The sequence below is a fragment of the Mycetomoellerius zeteki genome, unplaced genomic scaffold (assembly GCF_001594055.1).
Source record: "Mycetomoellerius zeteki isolate Tzet28-1 unplaced genomic scaffold, Tzet1.0 scaffold377, whole genome shotgun sequence".
In the NCBI taxonomy this organism is placed as follows: Eukaryota; Metazoa; Arthropoda; class Insecta; order Hymenoptera; family Formicidae; genus Mycetomoellerius; species Mycetomoellerius zeteki.
In genome coordinates, this window is record NW_017257368.1 from 445,770 (window position 1) to 458,415 (window position 12,646).

The window sequence follows — 12,646 nt, forward strand, 5'->3', positions numbered from 1 at the left end:
TTAGTTCCTCATTGGATCTAAATGTATAAACCAATCATATTTAAGAATTTTACAACAGTTGCAAAGCTGCTTTCTCTACTGAACGCAGCCAATGTCAGCCAATATCATTCAAAAAATTTTGACGATATTAATTGACGATATTAATATAATTCTTACGTTATAAATAATTGTAAAACGTTTTCTGTTTAATTAATCGGTGTTAAACAAATGCAGAGTTTATTTTCGACAATTGATGGGAATCAGGTGGCTACTATATACGGAAAAGTGTTGGAGGAACTCACGAGTTCTCTTAACTTCACTGTGAAGATTGTCTCGCAAATTAACGAACACGGTGTACAGAATCAGCAAACTCTCACCTGGTCTGGAGTGATGGGCAAGATTGTATCAGGTCGCGCGGATTTTGCTGTCGCCGACATGTCATTGACGAGTCTTCGAAAACGTTATGTCGATTTCACGCTGCCTTTAATCGTATCTAGAATCAATCTGTATATCAAGGAACCGGGAATATGTGGCGTCAAATGGATCGGCTATTTTCAGGTAATACGATTGATTAATGTTCAAATTATGGATTTAGCTTTATCTCGTTATTGTTGCTTCGAAAATAATAGCTAAGAGTTGCTTAAGGCATACTGCGGTATACAATACTTATCTGTTATCTAAATCGTATCTCAATTTTTTTTCTTATTACTGAATATAAACAATGTTAAATAAAAATATGTAATAAATATAGATAAATATAGATAAAAATTTCTCATATTAAGTCTGTTCTTTTTGGCTGAACTTTTACACCAGTTCATCTTTCTTCTTTTTTTTCCTCCTGAAGAGAAAAGGAAGAAAGATGAACTGGTACAAAAACTCAGCTAAAAAGAATAGGCCTATGATAGATACAAGACCATTGTTTAAATTACTTTTTACATAGAGATGTGCGAATCAACGTTTGTTTTATTCCAAATCGAATTGAATGCAATTTTTTTCAAATACGAATCGAACCGAGTTGAATCTGGGAATTAACTGAAATGAGAGGAAAATTACAAAAGTAAGCAAATATTCAGTAGAATATTTATTATATAATTTCATTGGTCACCACCTATAGTGTATGTATATGTATATGTACAGGGTGTACCAGTAGAATCCACAATTTTCTAATTAAAATTCCCGCCATATAATAATTCGTCAGCCGGCAACTAGACGACATTCAAGTAAGCTTGATCCATTGGGAACAAAAACATAATTTCGTCATGGCCGAGCTGGTTAAGAGGTTCTTAATCAGCTTACTTGAAGTTCTTACATGAATGTCGTCTAGTTGCCGGCTGACGAATTATTATATGGCGGGAATTGTAATTAGAAAATTATCCGGATTCTACTGGTACACCCTGTATGTATAAGATTGTCAATATATGTACTTGATTTTTATATATTTAAACATCTCAGGCCGGTATTCATGGTCGATTCTTATATAATATATAATATAGATGAGACTGTCTTAAGTTTAGTCTTAAGATGTTATAAATCAATAAGAGATTAAGCCGTATTAACATTTTAAGACATTACTTGAGATAGTTTTAAAATAAGAATCGACTATGTGAATATATCAGCCACAAATTTGAAATTTTCGAATAGTTTGTGTACGAATCACAGCGATTCAAATTCGAATCGAATTGAATCTTATTTAATTCGATTCGATTCAATTCGATTCGTATTCGAATAGTTCGCACATTTCTACTTTTACCATGTTGTAAAAAAGATTAATAAATTAATTTGTTCTTGGCAACAGGTTATATATATAATATAAAGTAATATCTTAGCTTGCTATCTTAAATATCAAGCTACAATTTCTAATACTAACTTGCGTGCAAATTAGTACAAGATGAGAAATATCTATAACATAAAATATCTCTGTATGATTTTGTCAATTTTCATCAAAATGTGTCGAAACAACTTCTTTTTAAATCGAACTTGATTTTCTTTTAAAATAACTAATTTTTTTAAACTTGTACAATCGCAACAGACTTTCAATCCACGCACGTGGGCTACAATTATCATACTGATAGCGACCGTGCCGCTACTCTTATTCTTTATGAAATCGTATCGTGATCAATCACGGAGCGCCATGGATCTGATCTTTGAGAATTTCATCTGCATTTGGGGTATCTTTTGCCAGCAGGCGCTTACAGGTATTAATATAAAATTTATAACAACTTCCAAAATAATTAAATTAAACATTTGATTATATAAAATATTCATAGAGTTATATGATTTCGTTTTCTTGAAAGAGGATAAGGTAAATTAAATTTTAATTAAAAGTTAAATTTGATATTGGACTCTATTTCCTTCTTTTTTAAAAGTTGATTGGAGCTTTAATTAAACGTTTTCCTCTAGAGTTTCCGAAAAATTTATCACTACGCGTTGCGTACATTACAATTTTTTTGACGGCGATGCTGATAATGGCTCACTATTCAGCGGCGTTAATTTGCTTCCTGACGGTGTGTACTCGCGTTCTGCCTTTTCAAACGCTAGAAGAATTTATCGACGATGGTACCTATAAATTAATCATGATACGAGGAACTGCTGACTACGAAGTAGTTACCGTAAGTTCATTCAACGATCAAAGAATTGCGATCCGACATTCACTTTTAGCTCGTACGTTTGGAGCGATTGAAATTATGTCAAACTATTGCATTCGGTAATATGAAATTACCCAGATACCAAAATGTTAGTAAAATGTTGACAAATTGATAGTAAATTTGATTAGAAGATGTTAACAGATTGAGCTTAATTGATGTCGCATTCTGCTCGTGTTCTACCAATAGTATCTGTTAAACATTTTATGTCAACAGATTGATAGCAGAAATCAAATAGAATGTTTGTTGACATTCAATGTCAGCAGATTGACAGCAGAAACCGAGCAGAATCTCAGAATCTGCTGAGAGAATTTGACAGCAAATTGGTAGTTGAAATCGACCAGATTCTGTTCTGTTAATAGGTTGTATATGTATTTATATGCATATTTAAACTTTAATAATATGTAAAATATATTTAATTTAAATATATTTACAATAAATTATTTAAAATTATTTCTTCAATACATAGAAAAAATGTAATAAAAACGTCATTTTAAGAAATTTTTCGGAGTATAATAATGTTACAATTTTAACATCTATATAAAACAATAAGATCTGTCCGATTTCTACCGTCAATCTGCCGTCAAATCAGATTGTTTTGCGCAGATTCTGCTTGGTTTTTGCTACCAATCTGCCATCAGAGTCAACAGATTTTGTTTGGTTTCTGCTGCAAATCTGCTGACACAGAATGCTATCTCATATGCTGCCGTCAGAACAAAAATAGAATGCGACTTCAGTTGAGGTCAGTCTGCTAACATTTTCTGATAAAATCTGTTGCCAGTCCGTCGACATTTTGCTAACATTTTGCATTTTGCAATTATGGAGCAGTTTCTGTTTGAAATTTGTTGCCTTTCTAGCATTAGAAATCATGTAACAGACTCTGCTCAAAATCTGTTTCTGTGGGCTTGGCTATCTGAGTATACATTAATATCTACCGTGGTTTCATTAATATGTTGATATATGGAGCGATAAATGATTAATGCGTTACAAGATGTTTTCGCCAGTTTCAGGCGCAGCACGAGGCGAAACTTTTTTATGTAAAACTGATGAAATTAATGAAGGATGAATCGGAATTGCCGAGGAATCTAGAGGAAGGTTTCATGCAAGTACGATCGATAATCAATATTTTTACGTGAGACATCAAGACGAATGTAATACGAATCAATTTTAACAATATATTTTATATTTATTATCTTTTATTTCCATGAAATTACTTTCTTTTTCTAATTAATATGATTACTTCAGCGTATCCAAAAATGCTTCAAAAATTTTTTATTGAATCAATTATCTTGCTGCTTGTTCAGGTATGCAATGAGAAAAATGTTGCCTTTATGGTGCTGAGTGCTCGAAAGAAAAGCGTAGAAAAGGAGATACCTTGTAAATTGTCGAGTATTACTACCGAGAGGATAGACAATTTAGCAATGGTCCTCTCTAAGAATAATCCGTACACAGGCGTGATAAATTATCAGTGGGTATATATATCGTGAAGAATTTTCTTTTTATATTTATAATCTTTCCTTTTATATGTTATAAAAATATCGCGTATATTGTGTAGTTTGCAGAAATTTTTGAACAATGGTATGATAATGCGTCTGAGGGAAACATATTCGCAGTTGACTGAAGACAAGATTTACAAGCCAGTTTATTTGTTTAACGTCGTCCCGATTTTGGCAATTCTCTGCGGAGGCTTTATTATAAGTATCATGATAATGATTATAGAGAAAATTCATTATCGATCGAGAAAGAAATTTCAATCAAGAGTATTTTATCCTTCCAGAAAGCTATTTATCAAGAAATATAATAATTGAGATATAAAACTTAATTACAATTTAATTCACTAAATATCAAGAGACACCTTTTTAGAGAGAGAATTTCTTCATCATCTTTCTTTCTGTATGAGTAAAAATTTTCTTTTTATGTGTATGTGTTTATGTGTACTTGTAAATTTGTTACAATTAATTATTATTTAAAGTTTTTTCGGTAAAAGTTTAGATTAGGGGGACTCCGCTCCGATGACTTTGACCTTGATACATGTTGCGTCCTTTTACTCGTAATATATTTAAATAGATATTAATATTATTAACAATTTTGTATTTTATTTAGGTTTGATGATAATATGATTATAATGTAAATGGCGTATATGATTATGTCGCTGCGTTTGGCTTAACGCCGAGACACTACCATGTCTCCAGATTTAAATTATTATATTACAAGTTAAATTTACGATGTGCTATATAAACACTCTAAAATCTTTAGTGTGAAATCTAACTCCAAAGAGTGAAACCTCACTCTTAAAAATTGATAATTGAGCCACTTTTTGTCAATACTGATTCAATTGTCATTCTTTAGAATTAAATTTTATTTCAAAGATTTTAGAGTAAACACTGAAATAAAATAAAAATTAAGACATCTTTCTCACGAAAGAAGAAAATAGAAGCTTCTTAAAGCTATATTTTACTTTAAGCATTCCTTTACATGCCTACATAACAAAAATTATTCAATTTTTGTTATAAAATTGTTCAAAATATTCGCTCTAAATATAAATTAAATATTACATCAAATTGTCGAAATTTATCAAGACGATATCTTTCTCTGCTCACCGTCACATTCCTTTTGCGGGATTTGTGCACGTTTGTACCGATCCTTATATGCATCAAGCTGAAAACTAACCCCAGACAACAAAAAGTCCGAAATCGAGACATAAGTCTTAAAGGTGTATTTTAGACGTCTTTTTAAAAAGTATCTTTAAGAGGATCCTAAGACGATTAGTCAGATTAAAAATAGCACTTACACACAGACAATTTACGTGTCATCTACACATTACTACATCAATATCTCACTTACGCACGCCACACATACACATAAATTTTCGTATTACAATCACATTTTAATTAGACGTCCAAGTCCAATTTTAAAAACTCCACGTTATTTCTTCATGCAAATTACTAATCTGTGGACTACTATTTCGTAAGTTGCATAGCTTTTATATAAAGTAAATGTTCCCGTGTAACACGAGGGGTCTACAATAAAAGTCGTAGCGGTCGTAGGATCTTAAGTCGTAGAAAATTGATCAATCATAGTCGATTATTCTTCTCATATTCGACTGTGATCGGTTAATTTTCTAACTTAAGACCCTACGACTTCTATTGTAGACCCCATATAAAGCGGTTCACATGCGCATTGACAAAACGGAACGAATTCAAAGCGCTGCGCAACAGTAATGCAGTTCATGCATTTCATTCGCAACTCGGCATCCCTTGTCTAAGTACTTGTGCATCATCATGCATCATCGTTGCGGGGAGTTTAACGATGGTGAATAACTCAGTTTGATTAATGCATGATTTGCCGATAAAAGTCATATCGTCGCATACATCTCCATATAATTTGTAATAATGCTGCCGCACATTATCCGGTCGATTATCCCCGTTTGTAATGACCACTCTTCAGTCACGTGTTCTCACCCTTGAGAAAATCGCGGTATCCTCATTTTTTTCTTTAATCCTTAAGCAGCAATAGTCACGCTTTTTAATAAAGAATTCCGCAATTCGTTATGTTATCTATAATAAGATTTTGGAATTAAAATACCGACAATTTTGTTATGCTTCTCTCCAGTCTCATATTTGTTTTAATTTATACAATGAATAATTTCTTGCTCTGAATTCATCATTAATTATTTATCGTAACTACGAAATAGATTATTATTTTTTTTACACAGTAACCGTTTATTCAAGTTCTTAATTTAAACTTGTACATTACAAAATGAAATATATGATAGCGAGATTGATCGCGATACCTTCTTTGGGCATCAAATCATTAACAAAAGAAATAGATATTAACAATGATTTCTAACTAATCAACAATCGTATGTCCACAGATATTATCGCACATTATGTGTTGTTTTCGTTGTTGGTTTGAAAATTACAGTAAGTATCGGGAATAATTTCCAGTTATCGTTTCTCGCATTGTAATCAGCTAGCGAAAAAAGTTTTCGCGAACTTTCGAAAAAATATTGAATCATAATTTTACTTGTAAATTGTTTTAGTTTTATCAATTCCGTTAAGTTGTAATTACATAAAAAAACAAGCCATTTTTAGATCTTCTTTTAATGTTAAAATACAGGACAAAATTCTATACTAATGCCCGTTTCTACATTGAAAAAAAGATTGGCTGCTGCAGCAAATTAGATGGTAAAATATGGCATAGCATTTTTAATTGGCTGTAGCAGCCAATTTTTGGTTGCGTTAGCCTATCTGCAATGTCAGTATGTCATGTATAGGATTCCGATAGACTAACACAATCAAAAATTAACTGCTGCAACTAATTAAAAATGCTATGCCATATTTTACCATGTAATTTGCTGCAGCAGCCAATCTTTTTTTTCAGTGTATCAATGTAGTTTAATTTTAATTTTAGTTCAACTAATTCTTTATCTTTTTCTAGTTTTAAGAATTAAAAAAAGATGAAAAGTATAGATAAACTGAGATCAACATTAATCTACATTGGTAGAAACGGGTGAATATTTTTCTTCTCAAATGCTTCAAGCAATGCAAACGTGCAATCGCAACAGCCTTGATCGCAACCATAAAAATGAACCGGCGTATACATATATATAGTGGTTACGGAACGTGATAAAGAAAGGTTATATAACATTCTGAAAAAAGTTATACAACATTCTGGAATTTATAATTTTAATAATTTTTTGACGCCTTTTTATTAACATTCTCTAATTACTCATAAACTCGTTAATTTGTTTTCATACTTGATCCAAATATTAGTTTAAATAATATTAAATAAATCATAATAATTGATTGACTTTTAGTGGTCATTTGAAATCATTTTGATGTCATGATGACTTGTGTTCTGCTTGGGGTGTCTATTGTTAAATTTAAATGCTAATAATTATAATGCCTGTAATGTTCAAGAAACGTTGACATTTAATGTGTCAATAAGACACGGAGATAACCCGCAAATCTATCTCTCGCGCGCGCGCGTATTTTGATGAAAATATTCGTGGAAGCCTCAAAAGAATTATATTACACGTTAACGTTTAAATATTGTACGTTCAATACATTATTTGCATGTAATTATTTGCAACAACTGCATGCAACAAAGTGTAAGCTAGATCTTTCCACGAAAGTAATTTTTTTAATTATCGTCTTCAGATATTGTTGATATGTGATATCGCGCGATTTAACTTACGACACAAATATTTATGTAAGATGATAAGAGGCAAGCGATATGTTTATATTTAGAACGTAATACTTCGAATATTGTTCAGTCAGTTTCGAGTTGTCATATTGTCGTTTTAAAAGTACATTTAGAAAAATGATAAACGCCAAAATCATCGCTGTCGATGTAAAGGATATAAGATTTCCGACATCGTTAAATCGAGATGGAAGCGACGCAATGGTACTCATTATTAAATAATTTGCATGTTTGCTGTTAGCATTATTCTGATAAATCAGCAAGAGAGTATTCGTAAATATATCTATATTAATATGCTAAGCATTATTCACGTATATTAATTTACGCTAATAGTAAATAATCGTTATTACGTAAATTAATAAAATAAATATTAATTTTCATTAATAGTAAATAGTAAAATTAATAATATAATAATATATTGATAATCATTTACTTATAATGATGCTTTAGATTGCACGTTAAATTAATTACTAATTTTCAATCTCTATTTATTGTCAAAATTATATTTAATATTCTTAGTCTTTATTTATAACAACAGCATACCGATCCTGATTATTCTTGCGTGTATGTAACGATAAAAACAAATACCGGGCACGAAGGATATGGTCTTACGTTTACCTTGGGAAGAGGAACTGAAATCGGTATTATTGTACAATATATATCGATATACATATATATATGTATATACCAGATAATATTTTAAATACATACACTTTTATTTAAACAATAATTTCTACAGTTATGCAAGCATGTAAGTCTCTAGCCACGATTGTAAAGTTTCGAAAATTAGAATGGATTTACGAAGATTTTGCGAAATTTTGGAGACGTTTAACGAGCGACTCGCAATTGAGATGGGTAATGTATAATAAAAAGACACAGTAATTAAAATATGAAGATTATCATGAAATTGAGATATTTTAGATCGGACCGGAGAAAGGCGTGATACATCTAGCGACAGCGGCTATTATAAACGCACTGTGGGATTTGTGGGCCCGTATCGAGGGAAAACCTGTCTGGAAGCTTCTTTCGGACATGACACCCAAGCAGCTCATATCTGTTATAGATTTCAGATATATGTAAGCCGAAACTTTTTGCAAACCGAAATATTAGAGTTATTACATTTACCCTCACGATAAATTCTGTGTATATATTTTTATACAGTAGAGACATAGTGGACGAGCATAGCGCGAGAATAATACTTGAGGAGAAAATGAAACTTAGGCAGGAGCAAGAAAAGAAATTGCTGAAGAATGGATATCCCGCGTACACTACTCAGGTCGGATGGCTGGGCTATAACGATCAACAGCTTGAGGATCTTTGCAAAAAATTTCTTGACCTTGGTTATACAGCATTTAAGATAAAAGTAGGCAATAATCTGCAAGATGATATTAGAAGGTGCGAAGTAATACGCAAAGCGATCGGCTACGGAAACAAATTGATGCTGGACGCGAATCAGGTGTGGGATGTGAACGAAGCGATCGAGTGGATGCAGAAGCTGGCGAAATTTAACCCCATTTGGATAGAAGAACCGACGTCTCCCGACGATGTCAGTGGACACGCTGAGATATTGAACAAGTTAAAGCCGTATGGTATTGGAGTGGCTACTGGCGAGATGTGCGCAAATCGTGTTATGTTCAAGCAGTTTCTGAGATATCATGCAATCAGTTATTGTCAGGTTGATTCGGCAAGGATTGGTGGGATTAACGAGATCCTGGCTGTTTATTTGATGGCATACATAACTAAAAGTAAATCTACCAATTTAATTAAATCTTTAGACTTGGTTAAGATAAAGTAGATAAGTATAAGATTTCAATCTTTATTTCTTCAATATTTCAAGGAATTGATTCTTAACGAATTTATAATTGATTTCTATTTGTTAGAGGAAAACATAATGTAAGATGGAAATTTGTATTTACAGCACCAGTTTGCCCGCATGCTGGTGGAATAGGTTTGTGCGAGATGATTCAGCATCTCCAAATGTGGGACTACATTTGTTTAAGTCAGACCAATGAAAATCGTTTGATTGAATTTGTGGATCAACAGCACGAACACTTTGAAAATCCTGTTCAAATTAAAAACGCATGTTATATGCCACCCACGAGTCCTGGATACTCGACTAAACTTAAGAAAACTAGCATTCTAGAGTATGCTTATCCAGAAGGTAATTATTGGAAAAACAAAATTACTAAAGAAAAAGAGACTGAAGAAAGACATGATTAAAAGTTTTTGAAAAATGTTTCTATAATTACGTGTCTATAATTTCTTTTATAAAAATCTATATAACACTGTTTATGCACATTTTCAAGTACAATAAGATATATATACAAATATATTAAGATTAACAATTAAATGCAACAATAAGATATATATACATTATACAAGATATATGTATATAAGATATATATATGTATACATATATACTTATATATATATATAGTATATATGATTTAATGTAACACGAAACTGTAATATTATCTCTCTTTTTAATCCTCAATAAACATATAATCTTTGTTCATATTCTACATATAATAAATACTTTTACCCTCGACCACATCCAACGTTCCGTGATAAATTGCACAAAATTTTAATATCTAATTCGTATCAAGAAGGCAAGTAACAAAGTAAAACTATAATGTTCTATTTTTACTATTTTCTAAGCGAGATTTCACATAGTCTGTCTGCAAAAAAAGAATAGCAATATATATAACAAAAATTTATCTTTCACAGTATTTATTTAATAAATTTTAAAATTTCTATACTTACGCTCACAAACCAATAGTTATTAGGATTGGGAAACATCAGCTTTCTTATACCACTCATTTTCTCTATTGGCGAAATAACATGTAAATGTAAATGATGAACGGTATTAAATGGCGGCCAATGAAACCCCGTTCGCGTAGACGCAGGATCAAGATTCATCTTTTCGGAGATAATGTCTACTGTAGCAACAATCTTGTCGACTGAAATTTAGATGTAATCAAAGAATAACAAAAAGAATAATGAATTGTCAAATTGAAAGAAATATATAATATTAGAACAGGAATAAAGTTTGTAACACACGATGCTTTTTTCCTTCAAGATTACTAGCTGGAATTGCGTGCTTACTGTCGTGTTGGCAGCAACGCTGGTAGTGCTGTTGGCCGTGTTGCTAGTTTGACTTTAGACGGTACGAGTTTTCGTGCTAGCTGAGCAGCTGGAATTTGTTTGACAGAAAATACTTATCCAAATGAATAAACATAGGACGGTATTCATAATACATTAATTTTTATTTTAAGATCATCTTAAATAATGTTTTAAGATGTTAATTTCTTCTACTAAATCAGTTGTGAAAAATAAATAAAAAAATTTTAATTGTTTTACATCTCTACATTGTATTCTAAACGTTCTTTTTTATATAACAAAATACAGAGAGGAAACTTCGACTGTTGAAATTTTTACTGTTCCTTGAAAGATCTATGGTGTACTTGAAAGGTTAAAAGTGTACTTAAGACAATCTCAAATATAAGAATCAACAGTGAACACCAGCCATAAAGTAGTTGCTACTATGGTATATCATTCTAAAAGTACAACTGCAGACCTTTAATTATTGTAAAGAGAATACTCTGATCATATGATCTAAAACTGTATATTGATTGACTTTCATAATGAGCCAGCACAAAATCATGCAAGAAAAATAATATCTGGGTTATAACAGGAAAATCTAGCAGACCAATCAGCAGCATAGTCAGCAGGCCATACAATTTCCAGTATAGCAGCTAGCAAGAATATCAGTAGCATGCAAGCAATCCTGCAGGAAAAAAAGCATTGTAGGCTTAAGAAACAGAAAAACTTTCATACATATTTTTGAACAAATGTACATATATATATATATATCAAACACAAATATTTGATCAACAGTGTACTAATCAATGATGTAACAAATCAATATTGCTGATTTTTATATAATTATTTAATAAAAATCGACTTAAAGATATTAGAAAAGATAAGCCTATGATAGTTACAAAGTTCAGAATCTTCAGGTTGAAGTGTTTTTGCATTGCGTATATGTTTATTCGGTATTATCAAATAATGATGTGTAGACACTGGATTAATGTCTTTAATGCATGTGACATCCTCATCCTAGTAACGAAAACATAAGTTTATGCACATTATATACACTCGCATATTTATATATTAGATACATTTATATGCATGTATACAAATTTTATCTGTCAAATACAAATAATTTGGAGGTTAGTCTAATACCTCGTAAATTTTTTCACCAGATTCCTCGTTCCTAATAATTTTACAGAAAATACAATTTGCCAGTTGCTGTGTGTGAGCCATGAGATTTAATTAATTTCGATGATATTTAATACGATAATATCTAATGACAACTTATTCTGGAAGCCCAAATATCTTCCCACTACCCATTAGCAGTGATGGGAGGTGACAAGAATTCGTCTGCTCTAGGAAACTCTGTGCGCATGCGTAAAGCTGAGCAACCTTTAAGGCCGCAGCACAGACTCTTGCATAACGCATAGTGCATAAGCGAATCAACTAATCAGAATCTTTCCTTTCCTTCCATTCCATGGAAAAGAAGAATTTCGATTGGTCGATTCCCTTATGCACTATGCATTATGCAAGAGTCTGTGCTGCGGCCATAATGCTCAGCGGTTCGCGCCTGGAGATCTCCCCTCCCCCCTGGTGGAACAATGGGTGCGTTCAGCAGAACGTTCGTTTTGCAACTGTTGGAAGTTTCCTTCGCGCTAATTGGATCATACTTTTAGATCTAGAAGAATGGTCCTATCTCAGCAGACAATCATAAAACGGTTGCAAAA

The 12,646-nt window shown here is 31.9% G+C and overlaps 3 protein-coding genes across 3 annotated transcripts in view; 2 read left to right on the forward strand and 1 right to left on the reverse strand.

The window, feature by feature from the left end:
• Window positions 1-4,451, forward strand: part of LOC108725966 (glutamate receptor 1) — an 8,417-nt gene extending 3,966 nt beyond the window's left edge. The window contains exons 3-8 of the mRNA XM_018453302.1: window positions 214-537; window positions 2,009-2,174; window positions 2,380-2,588; window positions 3,626-3,727; window positions 3,926-4,089; window positions 4,177-4,451. Coding sequence (XP_018308804.1) covers window positions 214-537; window positions 2,009-2,174; window positions 2,380-2,588; window positions 3,626-3,727; window positions 3,926-4,089; window positions 4,177-4,429 — 1,218 coding nt within the window. The 3' untranslated portion in view covers window positions 4,430-4,451. The remainder of the gene's footprint in view (window positions 1-213; window positions 538-2,008; window positions 2,175-2,379; window positions 2,589-3,625; window positions 3,728-3,925; window positions 4,090-4,176) is intronic.
• A 3,406-nt stretch (window positions 4,452-7,857) lies between these two features.
• On the forward strand, window positions 7,858-10,153 carry LOC108725986 (mitochondrial enolase superfamily member 1). The gene is made up of 6 exons (XM_018453324.1): window positions 7,858-8,030; window positions 8,365-8,467; window positions 8,566-8,681; window positions 8,748-8,902; window positions 8,988-9,571; window positions 9,745-10,153. Exons 1-6 carry the CDS (start codon window positions 7,947-7,949, stop codon window positions 10,044-10,046), a joined length of 1,344 nt encoding a protein of 447 aa, XP_018308826.1. The 5' UTR covers window positions 7,858-7,946; the 3' UTR covers window positions 10,047-10,153.
• Window positions 10,154-10,373: 220 nt separating this feature from the next.
• LOC108725987 (histidine triad nucleotide-binding protein 3) lies at window positions 10,374-12,261 on the reverse strand. Its single transcript, XM_018453325.1, has 4 exons — window positions 12,072-12,261; window positions 11,828-11,945; window positions 10,590-10,786; window positions 10,374-10,504 (listed from the first exon to the last, which is right to left on the reverse strand). Exons 1-4 carry the CDS (start codon window positions 12,150-12,152, stop codon window positions 10,454-10,456), a joined length of 447 nt encoding a protein of 148 aa, XP_018308827.1. The 5' UTR covers window positions 12,153-12,261; the 3' UTR covers window positions 10,374-10,453.
• Between the last annotated feature and the right edge of the window lie 385 nt (window positions 12,262-12,646).

What these genes read in the sequence shown, in the direction of transcription:
- LOC108725986 (XM_018453324.1), top strand. Translation starts at nt 7,947, where the DNA reads ATGATAAACGCCAAAATCATCGCTGTCGATGTAAAGGATATAAGATTT. An exon ending in GAGATGGAAGCGACGCAATG is followed by an intron (nt 8,031 to 8,364) that starts GTACTCATTATT and finishes TTATAACAACAG; the next exon opens with CATACCGATCCTGATTATTC. An exon ending in GATGGCATACATAACTAAAA is followed by an intron (nt 9,572 to 9,744) that starts GTAAATCTACCA and finishes TTGTATTTACAG; the next exon opens with CACCAGTTTGCCCGCATGCT.
- LOC108725987 (XM_018453325.1), bottom strand. Translation starts at nt 12,152, where the DNA reads ATGGCTCACACACAGCAACTGGCAAATTGTATTTTCTGTAAAATTATT. An exon ending in CTGGTGAAAAAATTTACGAG is followed by an intron (nt 11,946 to 12,071) that starts GTATTAGACTAA and finishes TTTCGTTACTAG; the next exon opens with GATGAGGATGTCACATGCAT. An exon ending in ATAACTATTGGTTTGTGAGC is followed by an intron (nt 10,505 to 10,589) that starts GTAAGTATAGAA and finishes CTTTTTTTGCAG; the next exon opens with ACAGACTATGTGAAATCTCG.